Here is a 23,219-nt window from a genome sequence, read left to right on the forward strand (position 1 = left end):
TATTCTATAGAGTGTGATTAACTGTATAGCAGCCAGTACACAGGAAATGTGATTTTGGTTACCTGCTGTATGTAGTTATTATAGAAGTTGCATCATCCTGTATGCTTTCCCTGTTAGTTGCAGTCATGTTATTATTTGCCCAATACTTACTCAAATTATTTGTATTCTTATAGTTTTACCGCGCTCATGTTTACCAATAAACAAGTTAGACTACAGAGAACAGTCTGCTTATTTGGGAGACAGAAGTGGTTTATGCCGTATGTCGGATCACACACCGTATCAATGTGTATGAAGACAGAACATTAACGCCTCTTTCTGCACCACACCAGATTAGGAATAAGTCATCTATGTAATGGCAGTAATATTTGATATTGCCACAGTACTTATGGGACATGATAGGTGACAGGGACTTGAACCTCCCCATAAACAAATTTGCAAAACTTGGGGCGACTCGAGTCCCCATCGCAGTCCCAAACTGCTGGAGTTAAAGTTTATTTTGCAAGGTGAATAGATTAGATAGATAGAGACACAAGTGTGTCTCAGTTTATCCTACCTGCAGAAGTGGTTATATGTACATAAACTGAGACAATATCTATCCTAATGGATAGTGGTGCAGGAGTCAATATGGTGGATGCACAGTTTGCTCAGATTCATGGTCTCTCCTGTAGTAAGCTGGCGAAGTCCATTCTCATATTTGCGATAGACTCTGCACCTCTTGGTCAGGGAATCTTTATGCAAATAGCATAAGGGCCTTGTAGGTGCCCTTCATGGGGAGCTCCTTTCTTGTTACATTCTGGAAGGCCTTCCTACTCCTATTGTGTTGGGTCTTCCCTGGTTGATTATGCATAATCCAGTCATAGACTTGCAGGACAGAGAGATAATTAAGTGGAGTACTTTTTGCAAGAATAACTGCTTAGGTACTGTAATTTCCAATGTCTCCACTAAAAACATTCCATCTTTTCTGTCTGATTTTGAGGTGTTTGTCTTGTGAACTTCCAAGTACAAGTTTCCCAAAACCATATTATATAATCTGTCAGGTCCTGAGAGACAGGCCATGAAATACTATATCTCTGAAAGTCTTGCCAAGGGACATTTTCTCCTGTATGAGTGGAGTTCTTCATTAAGAAGAAAGATGGGAGCCTGCATCCCTGTTTAGACTTTCATGAGTTAAATTGGATTACTACCTGGGACGCATATCCCCCTCCCTTTCCTGATTTGTTGTCTCATATTATTGGGGCAAAATGGTTCTCAAAGTTGGATCTCAGGGAAGCCTATAATCTGATTAGTGTTAAGGAGGGGGATGAGTAGAAGACAGCTTTAAACATTCCAGAAGGGCATTATGAAAATCTTACCATGCCTTTTGATTTGACTAATGCTCCCACCATGTTCCAACATTTTGTTAATTACATCTTTTGTCACCTCGTGGGTATATTTGTAGTAGTGTATCTTGACAATATTTTGCCGAATGCCTTTCCACTGCATCGGTACACCTCGTACACACACGGCTCAGCTCCGTACACCTCATACACGCGGCTCTACTCCATACACCTCGTACACACACGGCTCAGCTCCGAACACCTCATACACGCGACTCTGCTCCATACACCTCGTACACACACGGCTCAGCTCCGAACACCTCATACACGCGACTCTGCTCCATACACCTCGTACACACACGGCTCAGCTCCGAACACCTCATACACGCGACTCTGCTCCATACACCTCGTACACACACGGCTCAGCTCCGAACACCTCATACACGCGACTCTGCTCCATACACCTCGTACACACACGGCTCAGCTCCGAACACCTCATACACGCGACTCTGCTCCGTACACACACGGCTCCGCTCCGTACACCTCGTACACACGGCTCAGCTCCGTACACCTCATACACACGGCTCTGCTCCGTACACCTCATACACGCAGCTCTGCTCCGTACACACACGGCTCCGCTCTGTACACCTCGTACACACGGCTCCGCTCCGTACACCCCGTACACACGCAGCTCCACTCCATACACCTCGTACACATGCGGCTCCGCTCCGTACACCTCGTACACACACGGCTCCGCTCCGTATACCTCGTAAACACATGGCTCCGTTCTGTACACCTCGTACACACACACGGCTCCGCTCCGTACACCTCGTACACACATGGCTCCGTTCTGTACACCTCGTACACACACGGCTCCGCTCCGTACACCTCATACACACATGGCTCCATTCTGTACACCTCGTACACACACGGCTCCGCTCCGTACACCTCGTACACACGCAGCTCTGCTCCGTACACCTCGTACACACACGGCTCCGCTCCGTATACCTCGTATACACACGGCTACATCCACCCTGTAAACCCCTCCTGACCCCACACAGAAACTTCCCCTCATCCAGCACCATGACAACCAGCACAGCAGAGTCCTGCATACACTGAGGCCCCTGATCATGTGACTCCTGACTCCTCCCTCCTGTGACCTCATCACAGGTCCTGTGCGCACAGAACAGCCATATATGTGGTGTGCGGCTCTGCAGGTGGAGGTAGGTGCTGGAGATTCCCCATTACTGGGCGGGGGCAGGGGGCAGTAAACCCTCCATTACTGAGGTGATTTGGGGGGTTTGTGCTCCAGGAGACATTCTTTCCCTCTGTTCCCGGTGATGTAGACTCAGACCTGGCGGGTTGGATAGTACAGACACATATCGCGCACACTGTGCCCCTCCGTCCCCCCGAGAATAGTGACCGGGGTAATAAATCACATGACGTCACTTCTGACCCTCAGTCGTGTATGTTCCAATCTACGACACGAGAAGCCGATCCCGGATCAGACGATTCCCCACATGTGACCATCACTGAGACATTCTCACACCGCTCTCTGCACCTACAGCCAGATCGCGGCTTCTTGGGTGGAAGGGGTTAATCTGTGACATTCTCATCGCAGGGACTGCTCACTGTCAGGATTCTCTGAGGCTGCCACCAGGCATGTGACCACAAGAATGTGATTTGCATACTTTCGGTCACATTGTGACTCCAGACTTTTAGCCTAAGATAGGACAACCCCTTTAACCCTTAAAACAAGTAACTTATTCAAATCAGTACAAAGTTTCAACTTGCCAACTTTGATGCCAGCTTTTTTCAACCACTCCGGCCAGCCTGAAAGAAAACAACTGATTTTGACTTGGATCTTCCTGAAAATCAACAGTTACCTGTTCAAATCTGTGAAAAGTGGCTATTTGCCCATCTTGATGCCCAGAATACATTTTTGCAAGTCTAAAATGACCTGAATTTGATGCAAGCTATCACTATGTATGTAATGTTGGTGTGAGATCAGTGGCTCAAAGTAATTTAACCCCTAAAAAACACCAGTTAATTATTCAAATATGTGAAAATCGTCTGTTTGCCCAATTTGATGCCCGTTCTCATGCCCAGAACCCATTTAGGCCAGGCTGGAGTGACCTGAATTTGTTGCCTGGCATCACTGTCTGTCTGAAGTGTGACATCAGTGGCCCTATCTCTTATAATCCCTTAAAAATACCAGTTACTTATTCAAATCTGTGAAACTGTGCCCACTTTAATGCCCGTTCTGATTCCCAGAACTCATTTGTGTAGTGATCTGAATTTGATGTGGGGCATCCTGATCTATGTGTCTGCAGTGTGAGATCAGTAGCCCAAAGTCATTTAACCTTTTCAATATTGCCCTTCAATGCCCACTTTGATGCCCATTTTTGTGCCAATTTGATAATTTTTGTAGCCATTTTTAATTGTACTCCCATCAGGCACACCTCGCTGCATTGTACATTATTATTGTGATGTTTCACTTTTTTTGTTAAAACTGTAAAAAAAGCGGAGAAGAAAATTGCTGAATAATTGCTTCAGCATTGTGTACTGACAAGTGTGGGAGAATTTTCTTTACTTGAATGTGACTGTATTTTAGAGGTAAAATAAAAATCAGATTTTTCTTTTCATGCTATAAAATTAAAAAAAAACTTCACACTAGAACTTGGAAATCAAGGTCCCAGAGTCTGGAGGAAGAGTGGAGAGGCCACAATCCAAGCTGCTTGAGGTCTAGTGTGAAGTTTCCACAATCAGTGATGATTTGGGGACCAAAGTCAGCACAGCCGTCTACCAGTTAGTTTTAGAGCACTTTATGCTTCCTTCTGCTCACAAGCTTTTTGGAGATGGAAATTTCATTCTCCCGCAGGACTTGACGCCTGTCCACACTGTCAATAGTACCAATTTCTGGTTTAAAAACAACAGTGTCACTGTGCTTGATTGGCCAGCAAACCCGCCTGACCTTAACCCCATAGAGACTATGGGGTATTGTCAAGAGGAAGATGAGAGACACCTGACCCAACAATGCAGACGTGTTGAAGGCTGCTATCAAAGCAACCTGGGCTTCCATAACACCTCAGCAGTGCCACAGCCTGATCGCCTCCATGCCATGCCGCATTGACACAGTAATTGATGCAAAAGGCACCCCGACCAAATATTGCTTGAATTTACTGAATATACAGTTCAGTAGGCCAACATTTTGGATTTTAAAATAATATTTTCAAGCTGGTGTTATAAAGTATTCTAATTTCCTGAGATAATGACTTTTGGGTTTTCATTGGCTGTAAGCCATAATCATCAACATTAACAGAAATAAACACTTGAAACAGATCACTGTTTGTAATGACTATATAATACGAGTTTCACTTTTTCTATTGAAAAACTGAAATAAATTAACTTTTAGATGATATTCTAATTTTGTGTGCATATGTGCATATACAGTATGAGCAAAAGTTTGGACACACCTTCTCATTTAAAGATTTTCCTGTATTTTCATGACTGAAAATTGTACATTCACATTGAATGCATCAAAACTTTGAATTAACACATGTGGAATTATATACTTATTTTTCAACAGGACAATGACCCCAAACACACCTCCAGGCCGTGTAAAGGCTATTTGACCAAGAAGGAGAGTGATGGGGTGCTACGCCAGATGATCTGGCCTCCACAGTCACCAGACATGAACCCAATCGAGATGGTTTGGGGTGAGCTGGACCGCAGAGTGAAGGCAAAAGGGCCAACAAGTGCTAAGCATCTCTGGGAAATCCTTCAAGATTGTTGGAAGACCATTCACGGTGACTACCTCTTGTAGCTCATCAAGAGAATGCCAAGAGTGTGCAAAGCAGTCATCAAAGCAAAAGGTGGCTACTTTGAAGAACCTAGAATATAAGACACAATTTCAGTTGTTTCACACTTTTTTGTTAAGTATATAATTCCACATGTGTTAATTCATACTTTTGATGCCTTCAGTGTGAATGTACAATTTTCATAGTCATGAAAATACAGAAAAATCTTTAAATGAGGTGTGTCCAAACTTTTGGTATGTACTGTATGTTTGTGTATATATATATATATATATATATATATATATATATATATATATATATATATACGCCCAGTTCCAACGCATCGAGTATTTTAGAATATGTATAGTAGTATATAGCACAGCCCACGCAGTATATAACAGCTCACTTGGTATATAACACAGCTCACGTAGCATATTGCCCAGCCACGTAGTATATTGCCCAGCCACATAGTATATTGCCCAGCCACTCAGTATTTAGCGCAGGCCACATAGTATATAGCACAGAGACGTAGTATATAACAGGCCGTGCAGTATATAACACAGCCCACACAGTATAAAGCAGTGTGGGCACCATATCCCTGTTAAAAAAAGAAAATAAAAAATAGTTATATACTCACCCTCCGTCGGACCCTGGATCCAGGCCAGGCGTTTAGCAATGCTCCTCGCGACGCTCTGGTCCCAAGAATGCATTGCGTCAATAACACGTGATGATGTACTGGACTCGCGAGACCGCTACGTCATGTCTGGTCATTGCCGAAATGCATTTTTGGGACTGGAGCGGCGCTAGGAGCAGGAAAGGTGCCGGAAGGTGAGAAAATAATGCTTTTTTTAATTATTTTTAACATTATATATTTTTACTATTGGTGCTGCATAGGCAGCATCAATAGTAAAAAGTTGGTCACACTTACAGCGTTAATAGCAGCGTTAACGGACTGCGTTACAACGCGTTATGCCGCAGTGTAACGTAGTCCGTTTAACGGACTGCTAAAACCCTATGTGGCTGCTGACTGGAGGGGAGTATGGAGGGGTCACTGACTGGAGAGGAGTAGGGAGGGGCCAATTGGCGGCCGGACTGTGCCTGTCGCGACCAGCCGGCCGTGACCAATCAGCGACCCGGGATTTCCGCGACAGATGGAAGTACCCCTTAGGCAATTATATATATAGATAAACAGTATATACTGTATATAGTAAGAAAAGTATCAGGAAAATGGTGAGCGCACAAAAAGTTAAAGAGCAGACACACAGTCAATACTTCAATAATTCACAGAACTATAGGGGTACATATATAGCCAAACAGGTTAAGTACAATTTGCCAAAATGAGTGATGTTAAGTCCAAAGTAGGCCATAGAGGGGCTCACATGTAGTCAGTAATGGATGCCTATAGCAATGAGCAACACCCAACCTATGAACAGTTTCCTAAGGAATAGTGTGGATGACTATGCAAATTGTCTCTTCAGAGAGGAAGAGAACTAGAACTCTAGTGCCACCTATTGGAAGTAGCAATCCTAAGTCATGTGACAAGGCTCGGTAAAGGGTCGACATTGACTGTTAGGATTGCTACTTCCAATAGGTGGCACTAGAGTTCTAGTTCTCTTCCTCTCTGAAGAGACAATTTGCTTATTTCCCAGAGGAGCATTGCGGCTTTAAGTCTCCTCACCTCGACATGCTTATCATGTCAATCTCCGCAAGGAGAAATGATACTTCTTTGATAGGGATGACTATATAAGTCATATTACAAGACTCGTTAAAGAATAGATTATGACTTGTAGGATCGCTGCTTCCAACAGGTGGCGCTATAGAGTTCAAGTCCTCTTTTTCTCTGAAGAGGCAATTGGCATATTAAATTTCCCAGAGGAGCCATGCATGGTGAATAAACCTCCTTACCTTGACAAGCCAGAGCTAGTATGTCACTCTCCACAAGGAGAAGCCTTAGGGTATGTTTCCACGTTCAGGAAACGCTGCGTGTTTGACGCTGCGTAGAGCGGCAGCGTCAAACACGCAGCTTCCAGATGTTACAGCATAGTGGAGGGGATTTCATGAAATCCCGTCTCCACTATGCGGTAAAACACGCAGGCGACAGACCCGCGTAAACGGACATGCGGCGCGTCTTTTCAGAATGCAGCATGTCTGTTTACAAAGTGGCAACGCTCCATCGCCGCTCCGTAAATTGACCATAGACTATCATTAACCCCTTTCTGCCATTAGACGTACTATTCCGTCCATGTGGGGTGGGCTTTACTTCCCAAGGACGGAATAGTACGTCATAGGCGATCGGCCGCGCTCACGGGGGGAGCGCGGCCGATCGCGGCCGGGTGTCAGCTGCTTATCGCAGCTGACATCCGGCACTATGTGCCAGGAGCGGTCACGGACCGCCCCCGGCACATTAACCCCCGGCACACCGCGATCAAACATGATCGCGATGTGCCGGCGGTGCAGGGAAGCATCGCGCAGGGAGGGGGCTCCCTGCGTGCTTCCCTGAGACCCCCGCAGCAACGCGATGTGATCGCGTTGCTCCGGGGGTCTCCTACCTTCCTCCCTGCAGCAAGTCCCGGATCCAAGATGGCCGCGGATCCGGGTCCTGCAGGGAGGGAGGTGCCTTACCAAGTGCCTGCTCAGAGCAGGCACTTGGTAACGCTGCAGCGCTGTTTGACAGATCGGTGATCTGTCAGAGTGCTGTGCAAACTGGCAGATCACCGATCTGTATTGTCCCCCCCTGGGACAAAGTAAAAAAGTAAAAAAAAATTTTTACAAGTGTGTAAAAAAAAAAAAAAAAAAAAAAAATCCTAAATAATGAAAAAAAAAAAAAATATTATTCCCATAAATACATTTCTTTATCTAAATAAAAAAAACAAAACAATAAAAGTACACATATTTAGTATCGCCGCGTCCGTAACGACCCAACCTATAAAACTGGCCCACTAGTTAACCCCTTCAGTAAACACCGTAAGAAAAAAAAAAAAAAACGAGGCAAAAAACAACGCTTTATTATCATACCGCCGAACAAAAAGTGGAATAACACGCGATCAAAAAGACAGATATTAATAACCATGGTACCGCTGAAAGCGTCATCTTGTCCCACAAAAAACGAGCCGCAATACAGCAACATCAGCAAAAAAATAAAAAAGTTATAGTCCTCAGAATAAAGCGATGCAAAAATAATTATTTTTTCTATAAAATAGTTTTTATCGTATAAAAGCGCCAAAACATAAAAAAAATGATATAAATGAGGTGTCGCTGTAATCGTACTGACCCGAAGAATAAAACTGCTTTATCAATTTTACCAAACACGGAACGGTATAAACGCCTCCCCCAAAAGAAATTCATGAATAGCTGGTTTTTGTTAATTCTGCCTCACAAAAATCGGAATTAAAAGCGATCAAAAATTGTCACGTGCCCGAAAGTGTTACCAATAAAAACGTCAACTCGTCCCGCAAAAAACAAGACCTCACATGACTCTGTGGACTCAAACATGGAAAAATTATAGCTCTCAAAATGTGGTAACGCAAAAAATATTTTTTGCAATAAAAAGCGTCTTTCAGTGAGTGACGGCTACCAATCATAAAAATCCGCTAAAAAACCCGCTATAAAAGTAAATCAAACCCCCCTTCATTACCCCCTTAGTTAGGGAAAAATAAAAAAAATTTAAAAAATGTATTTATTTCCATTTTCCCATTAGGGTTAGGGCTAGGGTTAGGGCTAGGGTTAAGGCTACAGTTAGGGTTAAGGCTACAGTTAGGGTTAAGGCTACAGTTAGGGTTAAGGCTACAGTTAGGGTTGGGGCTACAGTTAGGGTTAGGGTTTGGATTACATTTGCGGTTGGGAATAGGGTTGGGATTAGGGTTAGGGGTGTGTCTGGGTTAGAGGTGTGGTTAGGGTTACCGTTGGAATTAGGGTTAGGGGTGTGTTTGGATTAGGGTTTCAGTTATAATTGGGGGGTTTCCACTGTTTAGACACATCAGGGGCTCTCCAAACACGACATGGCGTCCGATCTCAATTCCAGCCAATTCTGCGTTGAAAAAGTAAAACAGTGCTCCTTCCCTTCCGAGCTCTCCCGTGTGCCCAAACAGGAGTTTACCCCAACATATGGGGTCCAATTTCTCCTGTTACCCTTGGGAAAATACAAAACTGGGGGCTAAAAAATAAGTTTTGTGGGAAAAAAAAGATTTTTTAATTTTCACGGCTCTGCGTTATAAACTGTAGTGAAACACTTGGGGGCTCAAAGTTCTCACAACACATCTAGATAAGTTCGTGGGGGGGTCTAGTTTCCAATATGGGGTCACTTGTGGGGGGTTTCTACTGTTTAGGTACATTAGGGGCTCTGCAAACGCAATGTGAAGCCTGCAGACCATTCCATCTAAGTCTGCATTCCAAATGGCGCTCCTTCCCTTCCGAGCCCTCCCATGCGCCCAAACGGTGGTTCCCCCCCACATATGGGGCATCAGCGCACTCAGGACAAATTGGACAACAAATTTTGGGGTCCAATTTCTCCTGTTACCCTCGAGAAAATACAAAACTGGGGGCTAAAAAATAATTTTGGGGGGAATTTTTTTTTTATTTTCACGGCTCTGCGTTAGAAACTGTAGTGAAACACTTGGGGGCTCAAAGTTCTCACAACACATCTAGATAAGTTCCTTGGGGGGGTCTAGTTTCCAATATGGGGTCACTTGTGGGGGGTTTCTACTGTTTAGGTACATTAGGGGCTCTGCAAATGCAATGTGACGCCTGCAGACCATTCCATCTAAGTCTGTATTTCAAATGGCGCTCCTTCCCTTCCGAGCCTTCCCATGCGCCCAAACGGTGGTTCCCCCCCACATATGGGGTATCAGCGCACTCAGGACAAATTGCAGAACCAATTTTGGGGTCCAATTTCTCCTGTTACCCTCGGGAAAATACAAAACTGGGGGCTAAAAAATAATATTTGTGGGAAAAAATTTTTGTTTTATTTTTACGGCTCTGCATTATAAACTTCTGTGAAGCTCTTGGTGGGTCAAAGTGCTCACCACACCTCTAGATAAGTTCCTTAGGGGGTCTACTTTCCAAAATGGTGTCAATTGTGGGGGGTTTCAATGTTTAGGCACATCAGTGGCTCTTCAAACGCAACATGGCGTCCCATCTCAATTCCTATCAATTTTGCATTGAAAGGTCAAACGGCGCTCCTTCCCTTCCGAGGTCTCCCATGCGCCCGAACAGTGGTTTACCCCCACATATGGGGTATCAGAGTACTCAGGACAAATTGTGCAACAACTTTTTGGTTCCAATTTCTTCTTTTACCATTGGGAAAATAAAAAATTGGGGGCGAAAAGATATTTTTTGTGAAAAAAAAATATTTTTTTATTTTTACGGTTCTGCATTATAAACTTCTGTGAAGCACTTGGTGGGTCAAAGTGCTCACCACACCTCTAGATAAGTTCCTTAGGGGGTCTACTTTTCAAAATGGTGTCACTTGTGGGGAGTTTCAATGTTTAGGCACATCAGTGGCTCTCCAAACGCAACATGGCGTCCCATCTCAATTCCAGTCAATTTTGCATTAAAAAGTCAAATGGCACTCCTTCGCTTCCAAGCTCTGTCATGCGCCCAAACAGTGGTTTACCTCAACTTATGGGGTATCGGCGTACTCAGGACAAATTGTACAACAAGGTTTGGGGTCCATTTTCTCCTGTAACTCTTGGCAAAATAAAACAAATTGGAGCTGAAGTAAATTTTTTGTGAAAAAAAGTTAAATGTTATTTTTTATTTAAACATTCCAAAAATTCCTGTGAAACACCTGAAGGGTTAATAAACATTTATTGAATGTGGTTTTGAGAACCTTGAGAGGTGCAGTTTTTAGAATGGTGTCACACTTGGGTATTTTCTATCATATAGACCCCTCAAAATGACTTCAAATGAGATGTGGTCCCTAAAATAAAATGGTGTTGTAAAAATGAGAAATTGCTGGTCAACTTTTAACCCTTATAACTCCCTAACAAAAAAAAATTTTGGTTCCAAAATTGTGCTGATGTAAAGTAGACATGTGGGAAATGTTACTTATTAAGTATTTTGTGTGACATATCTCTGTGATTTAATTGCATAAAAATTCAAAGTTGGAAAATTGCGAAATTTTCAAAATTTTTGCCATGTTTCCGTTTTTTTCACAAATAAACGCAGGTAATGTCAAAGAAATTTTACCACTATCATGAAGTACAATATGTCACGAGAAAACAATGTCAGAATCACCGGGATCCGTTGAAGCGTTCCAGAGTTATAACTTAATAAAGGGACAGTGGTCAGAATTGTAAAAATTGGCCCGGTCCATAACGTGCAAACCACCCTTGGGGGTAAAGGGGTTAAAGGTGATAAAATTGCCTCTAATGATTAGTCACATGCATAGAAAATTAGAGGCGATAAAATCGCCTCTAATGATTAGTCACATACGTAGAAACTGCGTACATGCAGCTTACTACGCATGTCTGCCGGCTCACCTGTCCTGCCGCCGGAAGTCCCTCGTCCACTGCAATTCTCGCGATAACTTATCTTACCTCGAGAACTGCCGTGCACGTGATCGGGAGTTATCTCCGGTCACTAGGCTGGTTCTCATAAACAGCTGATCAGCTGATTGTGAGAACACTGTAGTGTAGGTGATCGCTGGAGAGTTATCTGCGGCGATCATCTACAGGCTCTGCTACATCTGGATGTCAGGCATCCAGATGTAGCAGAGCCGGACTCGTCTAGACTGTGTGTACATACAACACACGACATACACCATACAACATGCGCCGACATGCAACAACATGCGACATGCACCATACAACATGCAACATACACCATACAACACATACATACATACAACATATAGATATACAGTACATAAAACATAGATTACATACTCACCATCACTTGTTACTTTGTTCCCCGAATCCAGTGTCACCTGTAAAAAATATTAAAATAATAAATAAACAATTTACTCCCTGATCCGCAGAAATCCAATTAAAACAAGTGTCCCATGACGATCTCCTGTGGAGAGCAGCAGCATCAGCTGATGTAACCGCTCTCCAGGGACTCCAGGAATACAATGACAGAAGGTATACTTCCCCACAATGTATTCCTACGCCCCTGTGAGAAAATAGTCCTTAGTCTCACTTGTGACACTGCTGTGTGAGAAAGTTCCCACGCAGCAATGCGATAAAGTGAGACCCTGAACTGAGGTAACCTCTTCAGTGATGCACTGCAGGAGCCGTTGTCTCCAGTCAGTGTGTCACTGGAGGTCCTATAGAGTGGTGACATCACCCAATGTCACTGTTCTATAGGGGAGATCATCGTGGGACACTCGTTATTAATTGGACTGCGTCTGACAGGGAGTATACGGTTTATTATTTTTATTTTTTTGCGGGTGATCGAGTATGGTAAGTATGGTGAAATTAAGAAGAATAAAATACTTTTTTCTGGCTGTGTCTTTATTTTGTTTTTAACTCTTTCACTACTCTAGCATTAATAATGGATAGGCGTCTTATTGACGCCTCTCCATTATTAACCCGGCTTAATGTCACCTTACAATAGCAAGGTGACATTAACCCCTTATTACCCCATATCCCACCGCTACAGGGGAGTGGGAAGAGAGGGGCTAAGTGCCGGAATTGGCGCATCTCACAGATGCGCCATTTCTGGGGCGGCTGGGGGCTGGTATTTGTAGCTGGGGGGGGCAATAACCATGGCCCCTCTCTAGGCTATGAATATCCACCTGCAGCTGTCTGCGTAGTCTTTCTGGCTATAAAATATAGGGGGACCCCACGTAAGGCTATGCAGACAGCTGCGGGCTGATATTCATAGCCTAGAGAGGGGCCATGGGTATTACCCCCTTCCCAGGTTACAGATATTGGCCCCCGGCCATCGGCTTTCCTCCTCTGGCGTAGAAAATTGCGCGGGAGCCCACGCCATTTTTTTTCCCATTTTTTTTAAATTAAACGTTCATTCATAAACATCGGCCTTGCTATTACATATCTACTAGATCGTGGCCCGCTGCAATATCACTGATTGGCTGCGGCCGGCCGGGCACGAGCAATCAGCGAAGCGTGGTTTAAATCCCGCGCCAATTCACGGCCGGACTGCTCCTGTCGCTGATTGGTCGCGCCAGCTGCCCGCGACCAATCAGCGACGCAAGATTTCCGTTACAGACAAACAGACCCTTAGACGATTATATATATACTAGATGGTGGCTTGATTCTAACGCATTGGGTATTCTAGAATATGTATGTATGTACGTCGCGCTGTGAGTGCGGGTTAAATTCCAATATCGCTAATTGGTCACGGCTGGCCGCCTAGTATATAGCACAGCCACGTAGTATATAGCACAGCCACGTAGTATATAGCACAGCGATGTAGTATATAGCACAACCCACGTAGTATATAGCACAGCCCACGTAGTATATAAAACAGCCACGTAGTATATAGCGCAGCCAACACAGTAGATAGCGCAGCCACGTAGTATATAGCACAGCCAGGTAGTATATAGCACAGCCACATAGTATATAGCACAGCGATGTAGTATATAACAGCCGACGTAGTATATAACACAGCCCACGTTGTATATAGGATCCATGCAGTATATAGCAGATACGGTCTATAACACAACCACATAATATATAACACAGCCCACGTAATATATAGCACAGCCCACGCAGTATATAACACAGCCCACGTAGTAGATAACAGCCCACGCAGTAGATAGCACAGCCACGTAGTATATAGCACAGCGACGTAGTATATAGCACAGCCACGTAGTATATAGCACAGCCATGTAGTATATAGCACAGCCATGTAGTATATAGCAGAGGTGTCAAACTGCATTCCTCGAGGGCCGCAAACAGGTCATGTTTTCAGGATTTCCTTGTATTGCACAAGGTGCTGGAATCATTCTGTGCAGGTGATTAAATTATCACCTGGGCAATACAAGGAAATCCTGAAAACATGACCTGTTTGTGGCCCTCGAGGAATGCAGTTTGACATCTCTGGTATATAGCACAGCCACGTAGTATATAGCACAGCGATGTAGTATATAACACCCCACGTAGTACATAGTACAGCCCACGCAGTAGATGGCACAGCCACGTAGTATATAGCACAGCCACGTAGTATATAGTACAGCCAACCAGTATATAGCAGCCATGTAGTAAATAACACAGCCCACAAAAAGAATTAAAATAAAAAATAGTTATATACTCGCCTTCCGTCGTCCACCGAAGCTGTCCCGCTCCTCGCGATGCGGCCTGCAGCTTCCTTTCCCAGAGATGCATTGTGAAAATGACCGCTAAGTCATGTGTGTAATTTCACAATGCATCTCTGGGAACGGAAGCTGCCGAGAGCATCGGGAGGAGCGGTAAAGCTGCGGAGGCAACAGAAGGTCAGAATAGCATGATTTTTTATTTTTTTTATTACTTTTACCATTATCTTTTTACTATTGATGCTGCATAGCCAGCATCAATAGTAAAAAAGTTGGTCCGGGATGAGGAGTAGGGAGGGGCCAATTCGTGGCCGGCCGCGACCAATCAGCGACTCAGGATTTCCGTTACAGACAGAAAGACAGACAAACAGACGGAAGTACCCCTTAGATGATTATATAGATAGATGGATAATCTATAGATATATTTATAGATAGATATATCTATAGATACATAGATATACTAAACATCGGGCTTGGTATTATCTATCTTTCGTATCTATTATCTATCTATCATCTATCTATTATCTATCTATCGATATATCTATCTAGCTATCTATAGATATATCTATTGATAGATATATTTATAGATAGATAATAGAGACGATAGATAGATACGATAGATAGATAGATACGATAGATCTATCTATTATCTACGGTATCTATTATCTATCTATCCCATATATATTATCTATCGATCTATCTGTTATCTATCATCTATCTGTCTGTGTGTGTAAACGTTATTCTTCAATGGAGTATGTAAATGAAGAGGTTGGACAAGAAATGACATCACTCTTTTTTTTGGGTATATCTTTATTGAGCTTATAAAAACACAAATCCGCATGAAACAAAGGCGTCAAAAACGCATGAAAAACGCGTCAAAAACGCATGAAAAACACAGGTGACCTGCCAGTGACCTCAGGTGCAGATTTGGTGCAGATTTTACCTGCGTCAAATCCTTATCAAATCCTGACGCAATCCTGAATGTGGACACATACCTGTTGTGAATTCTGCTTTTGAGCTCCCTCTGGTGGTAGCAGATGGTAATGCAGTTGTTCCTGGGCTGCAGTCTTGGACAGGTGTATCTGCTAATTGCAGTTCGGACTGGGATATTTAGGCTTGCAGGACTCATTAGTCCTTGCCAGTTGTCAATGTTTTTTTGGGATATGATGGATCTCTTTCTGGCTTCTCCTGCTTGGTTGCCATTTCAGCAAACATAAGTCTCTGTTTCTTTTTCTGTGGCACACAGGCTGTGTGCTTGTTTTGGATTGTATTCCTGCTCTGAATGTAGGATTCGCTGGAGTCGCAGATTTACGCTCCTACGTCTTTAGTTAGATGTAGGAAGTTTTTGTATATTCTGCTGTGGATATTTTTGAAGGGTTTTAATACTGACCGCACAGAACTCTGTCCTATCCTGTACTATTTAGCTAGAGTGGCCTCTTGTGCTAAATCCTGTTTTTCTGCCTGTGTATGTTTTTTCCTCTCCGATTCACCGCCAATATTTGTGGGGGGCTGTCTATCCTTTGGGGTTCTGCTCTGAGGCAAGATAGTATTCCTATTTCCATCTTTAGGGGTATTTAGTCCTCCGGCTGTGACGAGGTGTCTAGGATTGGTTAGGTACACTCCACGGCTACTTCTAGTTGTGGTGTTAAGATCAGGATTTGCGGTCAGTATAGTGACCACCTACTCCAGTGAAAGTTTTCATGTTGCTCCAAGGTCACCGAATCATAACAGTACAAATGGACTATAATGAGATAAATGCCTCTCAGAAGAAGGGAAGAAAGGTGTTGAGCCATTTTTTTTTCTTCAGTCTGTTTTCTGTTCTCTTCCCTTTTAATCTCTGGGTGACTGAGGAGCTTTGTGCTAGCATCAATGTTCAGGAAATAGCTTCTCGTGTAGACCAGCTTGCTGCTAGGGTACAGGGTATTTCAGATTATATTGTTCAGACTCCTGCTTTAGAACCGAAGATTCCTACTCCTGATTTGTTTTCTGGTGACAGGTCCAAATTTTTGAGTTTTAAAAACAACTGTAAACTGTTTTTTGCTCTGAGACCTCGATCCTCCGGTGATTCCATTCAGCAGGTAAAAATCGTAAACTCCCTGCTGCGTGGTGACCCACAGGATTGGGCGTTTTCCCTGGAATCTGGGAATCCGGCTTTGCTTAACATAGACTCCTTTTTTCAGGCTTTGGGATTATTATATGATGAACCTAATTCTGTGGATCATAACATAGTAACATACCGTATATACTCGAGTATAAGCCGACCCGAGTATAAGCCGACCCCCCTAATTTTGCCACAAAAAATTTGGAAAACTTATTGACTCGAGTATAAGCCTAGGGTAGAAAATGCAGCAGCTACCGGTGAATTTCAAAAATAAAAATAGATGCTCCATACCGTTCATTATTGCCCCATAGATGCTCCATATACAACTGTGCTATATAGAATGCTCTGCACCGTTCATTATTGCCCCATAGATGCTCCTTATAAAGCTGTGCCATATAGAATGCTCTGCACCGTTGATTATGGCCCCATAAATGCTCCTTATAATGCTGTGCCATATATGCTCTGCACCTTTGATTATGGCCCCATAAATGCTCCTTATAATGCTGTGCCATATATGCTCTGCACCTTTGATTATGGCCCCATAGATGCCCCTTATAAAGCTGTGCCATATATGCTCTGCACCTTTGATTATGGCCCCATAGATGCCCCTTATAAAGCTGTGCCATATATGCTCTGCACCTTTGATTATGGCCCCATAGATGCCCCTTATAAAGCTGTGCCATATATGCTCTGCACCTTTGATTATGGCCCCATAGGTGCTCCTTATAATGCTGTGCCATATATGCTCTGCACCTTTGATTATGGCCCCATAAATGCTCCTTATAATGCTGTGCCATATATGCTCTGCACCTTTGATTATGGCCCCATAAATGCTCCTTATAATGCTGTGCCATATATGCTCTGCACCTTTGATTATGGCCCCATAGGTGTTCCTTATAATGCTGTGCCATATATGCTCTGCACCTTTGATTATGGCCCCATAGGTGTTCCTTATAATGCTGTGCCATATATGCTCTGCACCTTTGATTATGGCCCCATAGGTGCTCCTTATAATGCTGTGCCATATATGCTCTGCACCTTTGATTATGGCCCCATAGGTGTTCCTTATAATGCTGTGCCATATAGAATGCGGCTGCAATAAAAAAAAAAATCACATACTCACCTCTCTTCTCAGGACGCCGGCGCTTTCAATAATTACCTGCTCCTCGTGCGGCTCCGTCTCCAGCACTGACGCTCAGCAGAGGGCGCACACTGACTACGTCACAGCGCCCTCTAACCTGAGCGTCACTGCTAGAGGACGCTGCAGACGGAGCCGCACCGGAGCGAGGAGCAGGTAATTATAGTGCTGCGCTCCCCTTACCTGCTGCGGCGCGGTCCCTGCAGTCCCTGGCTTCTCCGGCGCTGCAGCTTCTTCCTGTAATTGAGCGGTCACATGGCACCGATCATTTACAGCAATGAATATGCGGCTCCTCCCCTATGGGGGTGGAGCCGCCTATTCATTTCTGTAATGAGCGGTGCCATGTGACCGCTCAGTACAGGAAGAATCTGCAGCGCCGGAGAAGCCAGGGACTGCAGGGACCGCGCCGCAGCAGGTAAGTATAACTACACAGCCCCCGCTCCCCCTCCCCTGCCGACACCCGGGTATATGACTCGAGTATAAGCCGAGAGGGGGACTTTCAGCCCAAAAAAATGGGCTGAAAATCTCGGCTTATACTCGAGTATATACGGTAGTTCGTAAGGCCGAAAAAAGACATTTGTCCATCCAGTTCAGCCTATATTCCATCATAATAAATCCCCAGATCTACGTCCTTCTACAGAACCTAATAATTGTATGATACAATATTGTTCTGCTCCAGGAAGACATCCAGGCCTCTCTTGAACCCCTCGACTGAGTTCGCCATCACCACCTCCTCAGGCAAGCAATTCCAGATTCTCACCGCCCTAACAGTAAAAAATCCTCTTCTATGTTGGTGGAAAAACCTTCTCTCCTCCAGACGCAAAGAATGCCCCCTTGTGCCCGTCACCTTCCTTGGTATAAACAGATCCTCAGCGAGATATTTGTATTGTCCCCTTATATACGTATACATGGTTATTAGATCGCCCCTCAGTCGTCTTTTTTCTAGACTAAATAATCCTAATTTCGCTAATCTATCTGGGTATTGTAGTTCTCCCATCCCCTTTATTAATTTTGTTGCCCTCCTTTGTACTCTCTCTAGTTCCATTATATCCTTCCTGAGCACCGGTGCCCAAAACTGGACACAGTACTCCATGTGCGGTCTAACTAGGGATTTGTACAGAGGCAGTATAATGCTCTCATCATGTGTATCCAGACCTCTTTTAATGCACCCCATGATCCTGTTTGCCTTGGCAGCTGCTGCCTGGCACTGGCTGCTCCAGGTAAGTTTATCATTAACTAGGATCCCCAAGTCCTTCTCCCTGTCAGATTTACCCAGTGGTTTCCCGTTCAGTGTGTAATGGTGATATTGATTCCTTCTTCCCATGTGTATAACCTTACATTTATCATTGTTAAACCTCATCTGCCACCTTTCAGCCCAAGTTTCCAACTTATCCAGATCCATCTGTAGCAGAATACTATCTTCTCTTGTATTAACTGCTTTACATAGTTTTGTATCATCTGCAAATATCGATATTTTACTGTGTAAACCTGCTACCAGATCATTAATGAATATGTTGAAGAGAACAGGTCCCAATACCGACCCCTGCGGTACCCCACTGGTCACAGCGACCCAGTTAGAGACTATACCATTTATAACCACCCTCTGCTTTCTATCACTAAGCCAGTTACTAACCCATTTACACACATTTTCCCCCAGACCAAGCATTCTCATTTTGTGTACCAACCTCTAGTGCGGCACGGTATCAAACGCTTTGGAAAAATCGAGATATACCACGTCCAATGACTCACCGTAGTCCAGCCTATAGCTTACCTCTTCATAAAAACTGATTATGAAGAGGTGAGAAGACCTTGTTGGCCCTGTCTCAGGGTCAAGAGGCGGCAGAATTGTATTGTCAGAAATTCAGAAAATGGTCTGTGTTGACTAAATGGAATAATGATGCTTTGGCGGCAATTTTCAGAAGGGGTCTTTCTGAATCCGTTAAGGATGTCATGGTGGGGTTTCCCACGCCTTCTGGTCTGAGTGATTCTATGTCTCTGGCCATTCAGATTGACCGGCGCTTGCGAGAGCGCAGACCTGTGCGCGCTGTGGCGTTGTCCTCAGAGCAGATTCCTGAGCCAATGCAGTGTGATAGGATTCTGTCTAGAACAGAATGACAAGGATTCAGATGTCAAAATGGGTTGTGTTATTATTGTGGCGATGCTTCTCATGTCATTTCAGTCTGTCCTAAGCGGACAAAGAGGATCGCTAGTTCATTTACCATCAGTACTGTACAACCTAAATTTCTGTTATCTGTGTCTTTGATCTGCTCATTGTCATCATTTTCTGTCATGGCGTTTGTGGATTCAGGCGCCGCCTTGAACTTAATGGACTTTGGGTTTGCCAGGCGTTGTGGTTTTTCCTTGCAGCCTTTGCAGAACCCTATTCCTTTAAGGGGCATTGATGCTACACCCTTGGCTAAAAATAAGCCCCAGTTTTGGACACAGGTGACCATGCGCATGGCGCCAGCCCATCAGGAAGATTGTCGATTTCTGGTGTTGCATAATTTGCATGATGCTATCGTGCTGGGTTTTCCGTGGTTGCAGGTACATAATCCTGTGTTGGATTGGAAGTCCATGTCTGTGACTAGTTGGGGTTTTCAGGGGGTTCTGTTGTGAATTCTGTGGTCAAGCTCCCACCTGTGGTCATGAGTGGTACTTCGGCTGGTTCTGTCTATGAGCTTCCTCTGGTGGATGTGAGTGGGGCTGCGGCTTCTGAGTTTCCTTCCTCAGGTGACGAGGTTAAGTCGTTAGGTGCTGCTCTATTTAACTCCACCTAGTTCTTTGTTCCTGGCCTCCAGTCAATGTTCCAGTATTGGTCTTGCTCTCTCCTGGATCGTTCTTGTGGCCTGTCTGCCCTGCATAAGCTAAGTTTTGCTTGTGTTACTTTTGTTTGCTATATTTTCTGTCCAGCTTGCTATATTGTTTTTTCTTCCTTGCTGGAAGCTCTGAGACGCAGAGGAAGACGCAGATAATACCATTTGGCGGTATTATTTGAGCATGGACCTGAGCCTATGCAGTGCGATAGGACTTTGACCAGAGCTGAACGGCAAGAACACAGACGTCAGAATGGGCTGTGTTTTTACGGTGGTGATTCCACTCATGCTATCTCCGATTGTCCTAAACGCTAGGTCTGCCACCATTGGTACGGTACAGTCGAAATTTCTTTTGTCCGTTACTTTGATCTGCTCTTTGTCATCCTATTCTGTCATGGCATTTGTGGACTCAGGCGCTGCCCTGAATTTGATGGACTTGGAGTATGCTAGGCGCTGTGGGTTTTTCTTGGAGCCCTTGCAGTATCCTATTCCATTGAGAGGAATTGATGCTACGCCTTTGGCCAAGAATAAGCCTCAGTACTGGACCCAGCTGACCATGTGCATGGCTCCTGCGCATCAGGAGGATATTCGCTTTTTGGTGTTGCATAATCTGCATGATGTGGTCGTGTTGGGGTTGCCATGGCTACAAGTCCATAACCCAGTATTGGATTGGAAATCAATGTCTGTGTCCAGCTGGGGTTGTCAGGGGGTACATGGTGATGTTCCTTTTCTGTCTATTTCATCATCCACCCCTTCTGAGGTCCCAGAGTTCTTGTCGGATTACCGGGATGTATTTGATGAGCCCAAGTCCAGTGCCCTACCTCCGCATAAGGATTGTGATTGTGCTATCGATTTGATTCCTGGTAGTAAGTTTCCTAAAGGTCGACTGTTTAATTTGTCTGTGCCTGAGCACGCCGCTATGCGGAGTTACGTAAAGGAATCCTTGGAGAAGGGTCATATTCGCCCGTCGTCGTCGCCATTGGGAGCAGGGTTCTTTTTTGTGGCCAAGAAGGATGGTTCGCTGAGACCTTGTATTGATTACCGCCTTCTAAATAAAATCACGGTCAAATTTCAGTACCCCTTGCCGCTGCTGTCTGATTTGTTTGCTCGGATTAAGGGGGCTAGTTGGTTCACCAAGATAGATCTTCGTGGTGCGTATAATCTTGTGCGTATTAAACAGGGCGATGAATGGAAAACAGCATTTAATACGCCCGAGGGCCATTTTGAGTACCTGGTTATGCCATTCGGGCTTTCTAATGCTCCATCAGTGTTTCAGTCCTTTATGCATGACATCTTCCGAGAGTACCTGGATAAATTCCTGATTGTATACTTGGATGATATTTTGGTCTTCTCGGATGATTGGGAGTCTCACGTGAAGCAGGTCAGAATGGTGTTCCAGGTTCTGCGTGCGAATTCTTTGTTTGTGAAGGGGTCAAAGTGTCTCTTTGGTGTTCAGAAGGTTTCATTTTTGGGGTTCATTTTTTCCCCTTCTACTATCGAGATGGACCCTGTTAAAGTTCAGGCCATTTATGATTGGACTCAGCCGACATCTCTGAAGAGTCTGCAAAAGTTCCTGGGCTTTGCTAATTTTTATCGTCGCTTCATCAATAATTTTTCTAGTATTGCTAAACCGTTGACTGAGTTAACCAAGAAGGGTGCTGATGTGGTCAATTGGTCTTCTGCTGCTGTGGAAGCTTTTCAAGAGTTGAAGCGTCGTTTTTCTTCTGCCCCTGTGTTGTGCCAACCAGATGTTTCGCTCCCGTTCCAGGTCGAGGTTGATGCTTCTGAGATTGGAGCAGGGGCTGTTTTGTCGCAAAGAAGTTCTGATGGCTCGGTGATGAAAACATGCGCCTTCTTTTCCAGGAAGTTTTCGCCTGCTGAGCGTAATTATGATGTTGGCAATCGAGAGTTGCTGGCCATGAAGTGGGCATTCGAGGAGTGGTGACATTGGCTTGAAGGAGCTAAACATCGCGTGGTGTTCTTGACGGATCACAAGAATTTGACTTTGGTTTCGTACCTTCCGGGCTCTAAAAATGTGAAGGCGGATGCCCTGTCTAGGAGTTTTGTGCCCGACTCTCCGGGTTTGTCTGAGCCGGCGGGTATTCTCAAAGAAGGGGTAATTTTGTCTGCCATTTCCCCTGATTTGCGGCGGGTGCTGCAAAAATTTCAGGCTAATAGACCTGACCGTTGCCCAGCGGAGAAACTGTTTGTCCCTGATAAATGGACGAGTAGAGTTATCTCTGAGGTTCATTGTTCGGTGTTGGCTGGTCATCCTGGAATCTTTGGTACCAGAGATTTGGTGGCTAGATCCTTTTGGTGGCCGTCTCTGTCGCGGGATGTGCGTTCGTTTGTGCAATCCTGTGGGATTTGTGCTCGGGCTAAGCCCTGCTGTTCTCGTGCCAGTGGGTTGCTTTTGCCCTTGCCAGTCCCGAAGAGGCCCTGGACACATATCTCTATGGATTTTATTTCGGATCTCCCCGTCTCTCAAAAAATGTCGGTCATTTGGGTTGTTTGTGATCGCTTCTCTAAGATGGTCCATTTGGTACCCTTGTCTAAATTGCCTTCCTCCTCTGATTTGGTGCCATTGTTCTTCCAGCATGTGGTTCGTTTACATGGCATTCCGGAGAAAATCGTTTCTGACAGAGGTTCCCAGTTTGTTTCGAGGTTTTGGTGAGCCTTTTGTGCTAGGATGGGCATTGATTTGTCTTTTTCCTCGGCTTTCCATCCTCAGACAAATGGCCAGACTGAACGAACCAATCAGACCTTGGAAACATATCTGAGACGTTTTGTTTCTGCCGATCAGGATGATTGGGTGTCCTTTTTGCCTTTGGCTGAGT

General features: G+C 44.5%; 1 protein-coding gene across 2 annotated transcripts in view; it reads left to right on the forward strand.

The window, feature by feature from the left end:
• Positions 1–2,482: 2,482 nt before the first annotated feature.
• LOC138663943 (zinc finger protein 271-like) overlaps positions 2,483–23,219 on the forward strand; it is a 48,628-nt gene continuing 27,891 nt past the window's right edge. The window contains exon 1 of one of the 2 annotated variants that reach the window (XM_069750317.1): positions 2,483–2,539. Coding sequence is in view for 1 of the 2 variants with exons in the window: in XM_069750316.1 (XP_069606417.1) it covers positions 2,513–2,539 (27 nt within the window). In the remaining variant the exon portion in view is untranslated. The remainder of the gene's footprint in view (positions 2,540–23,219) is intronic. The other variant, XM_069750316.1, reaches the window with a different exon arrangement.

The sequence above is a fragment of the Ranitomeya imitator genome, chromosome 2, assembly GCF_032444005.1.
Source record: "Ranitomeya imitator isolate aRanImi1 chromosome 2, aRanImi1.pri, whole genome shotgun sequence".
NCBI classification, from domain to species: domain Eukaryota; kingdom Metazoa; phylum Chordata; class Amphibia; order Anura; family Dendrobatidae; genus Ranitomeya; species Ranitomeya imitator.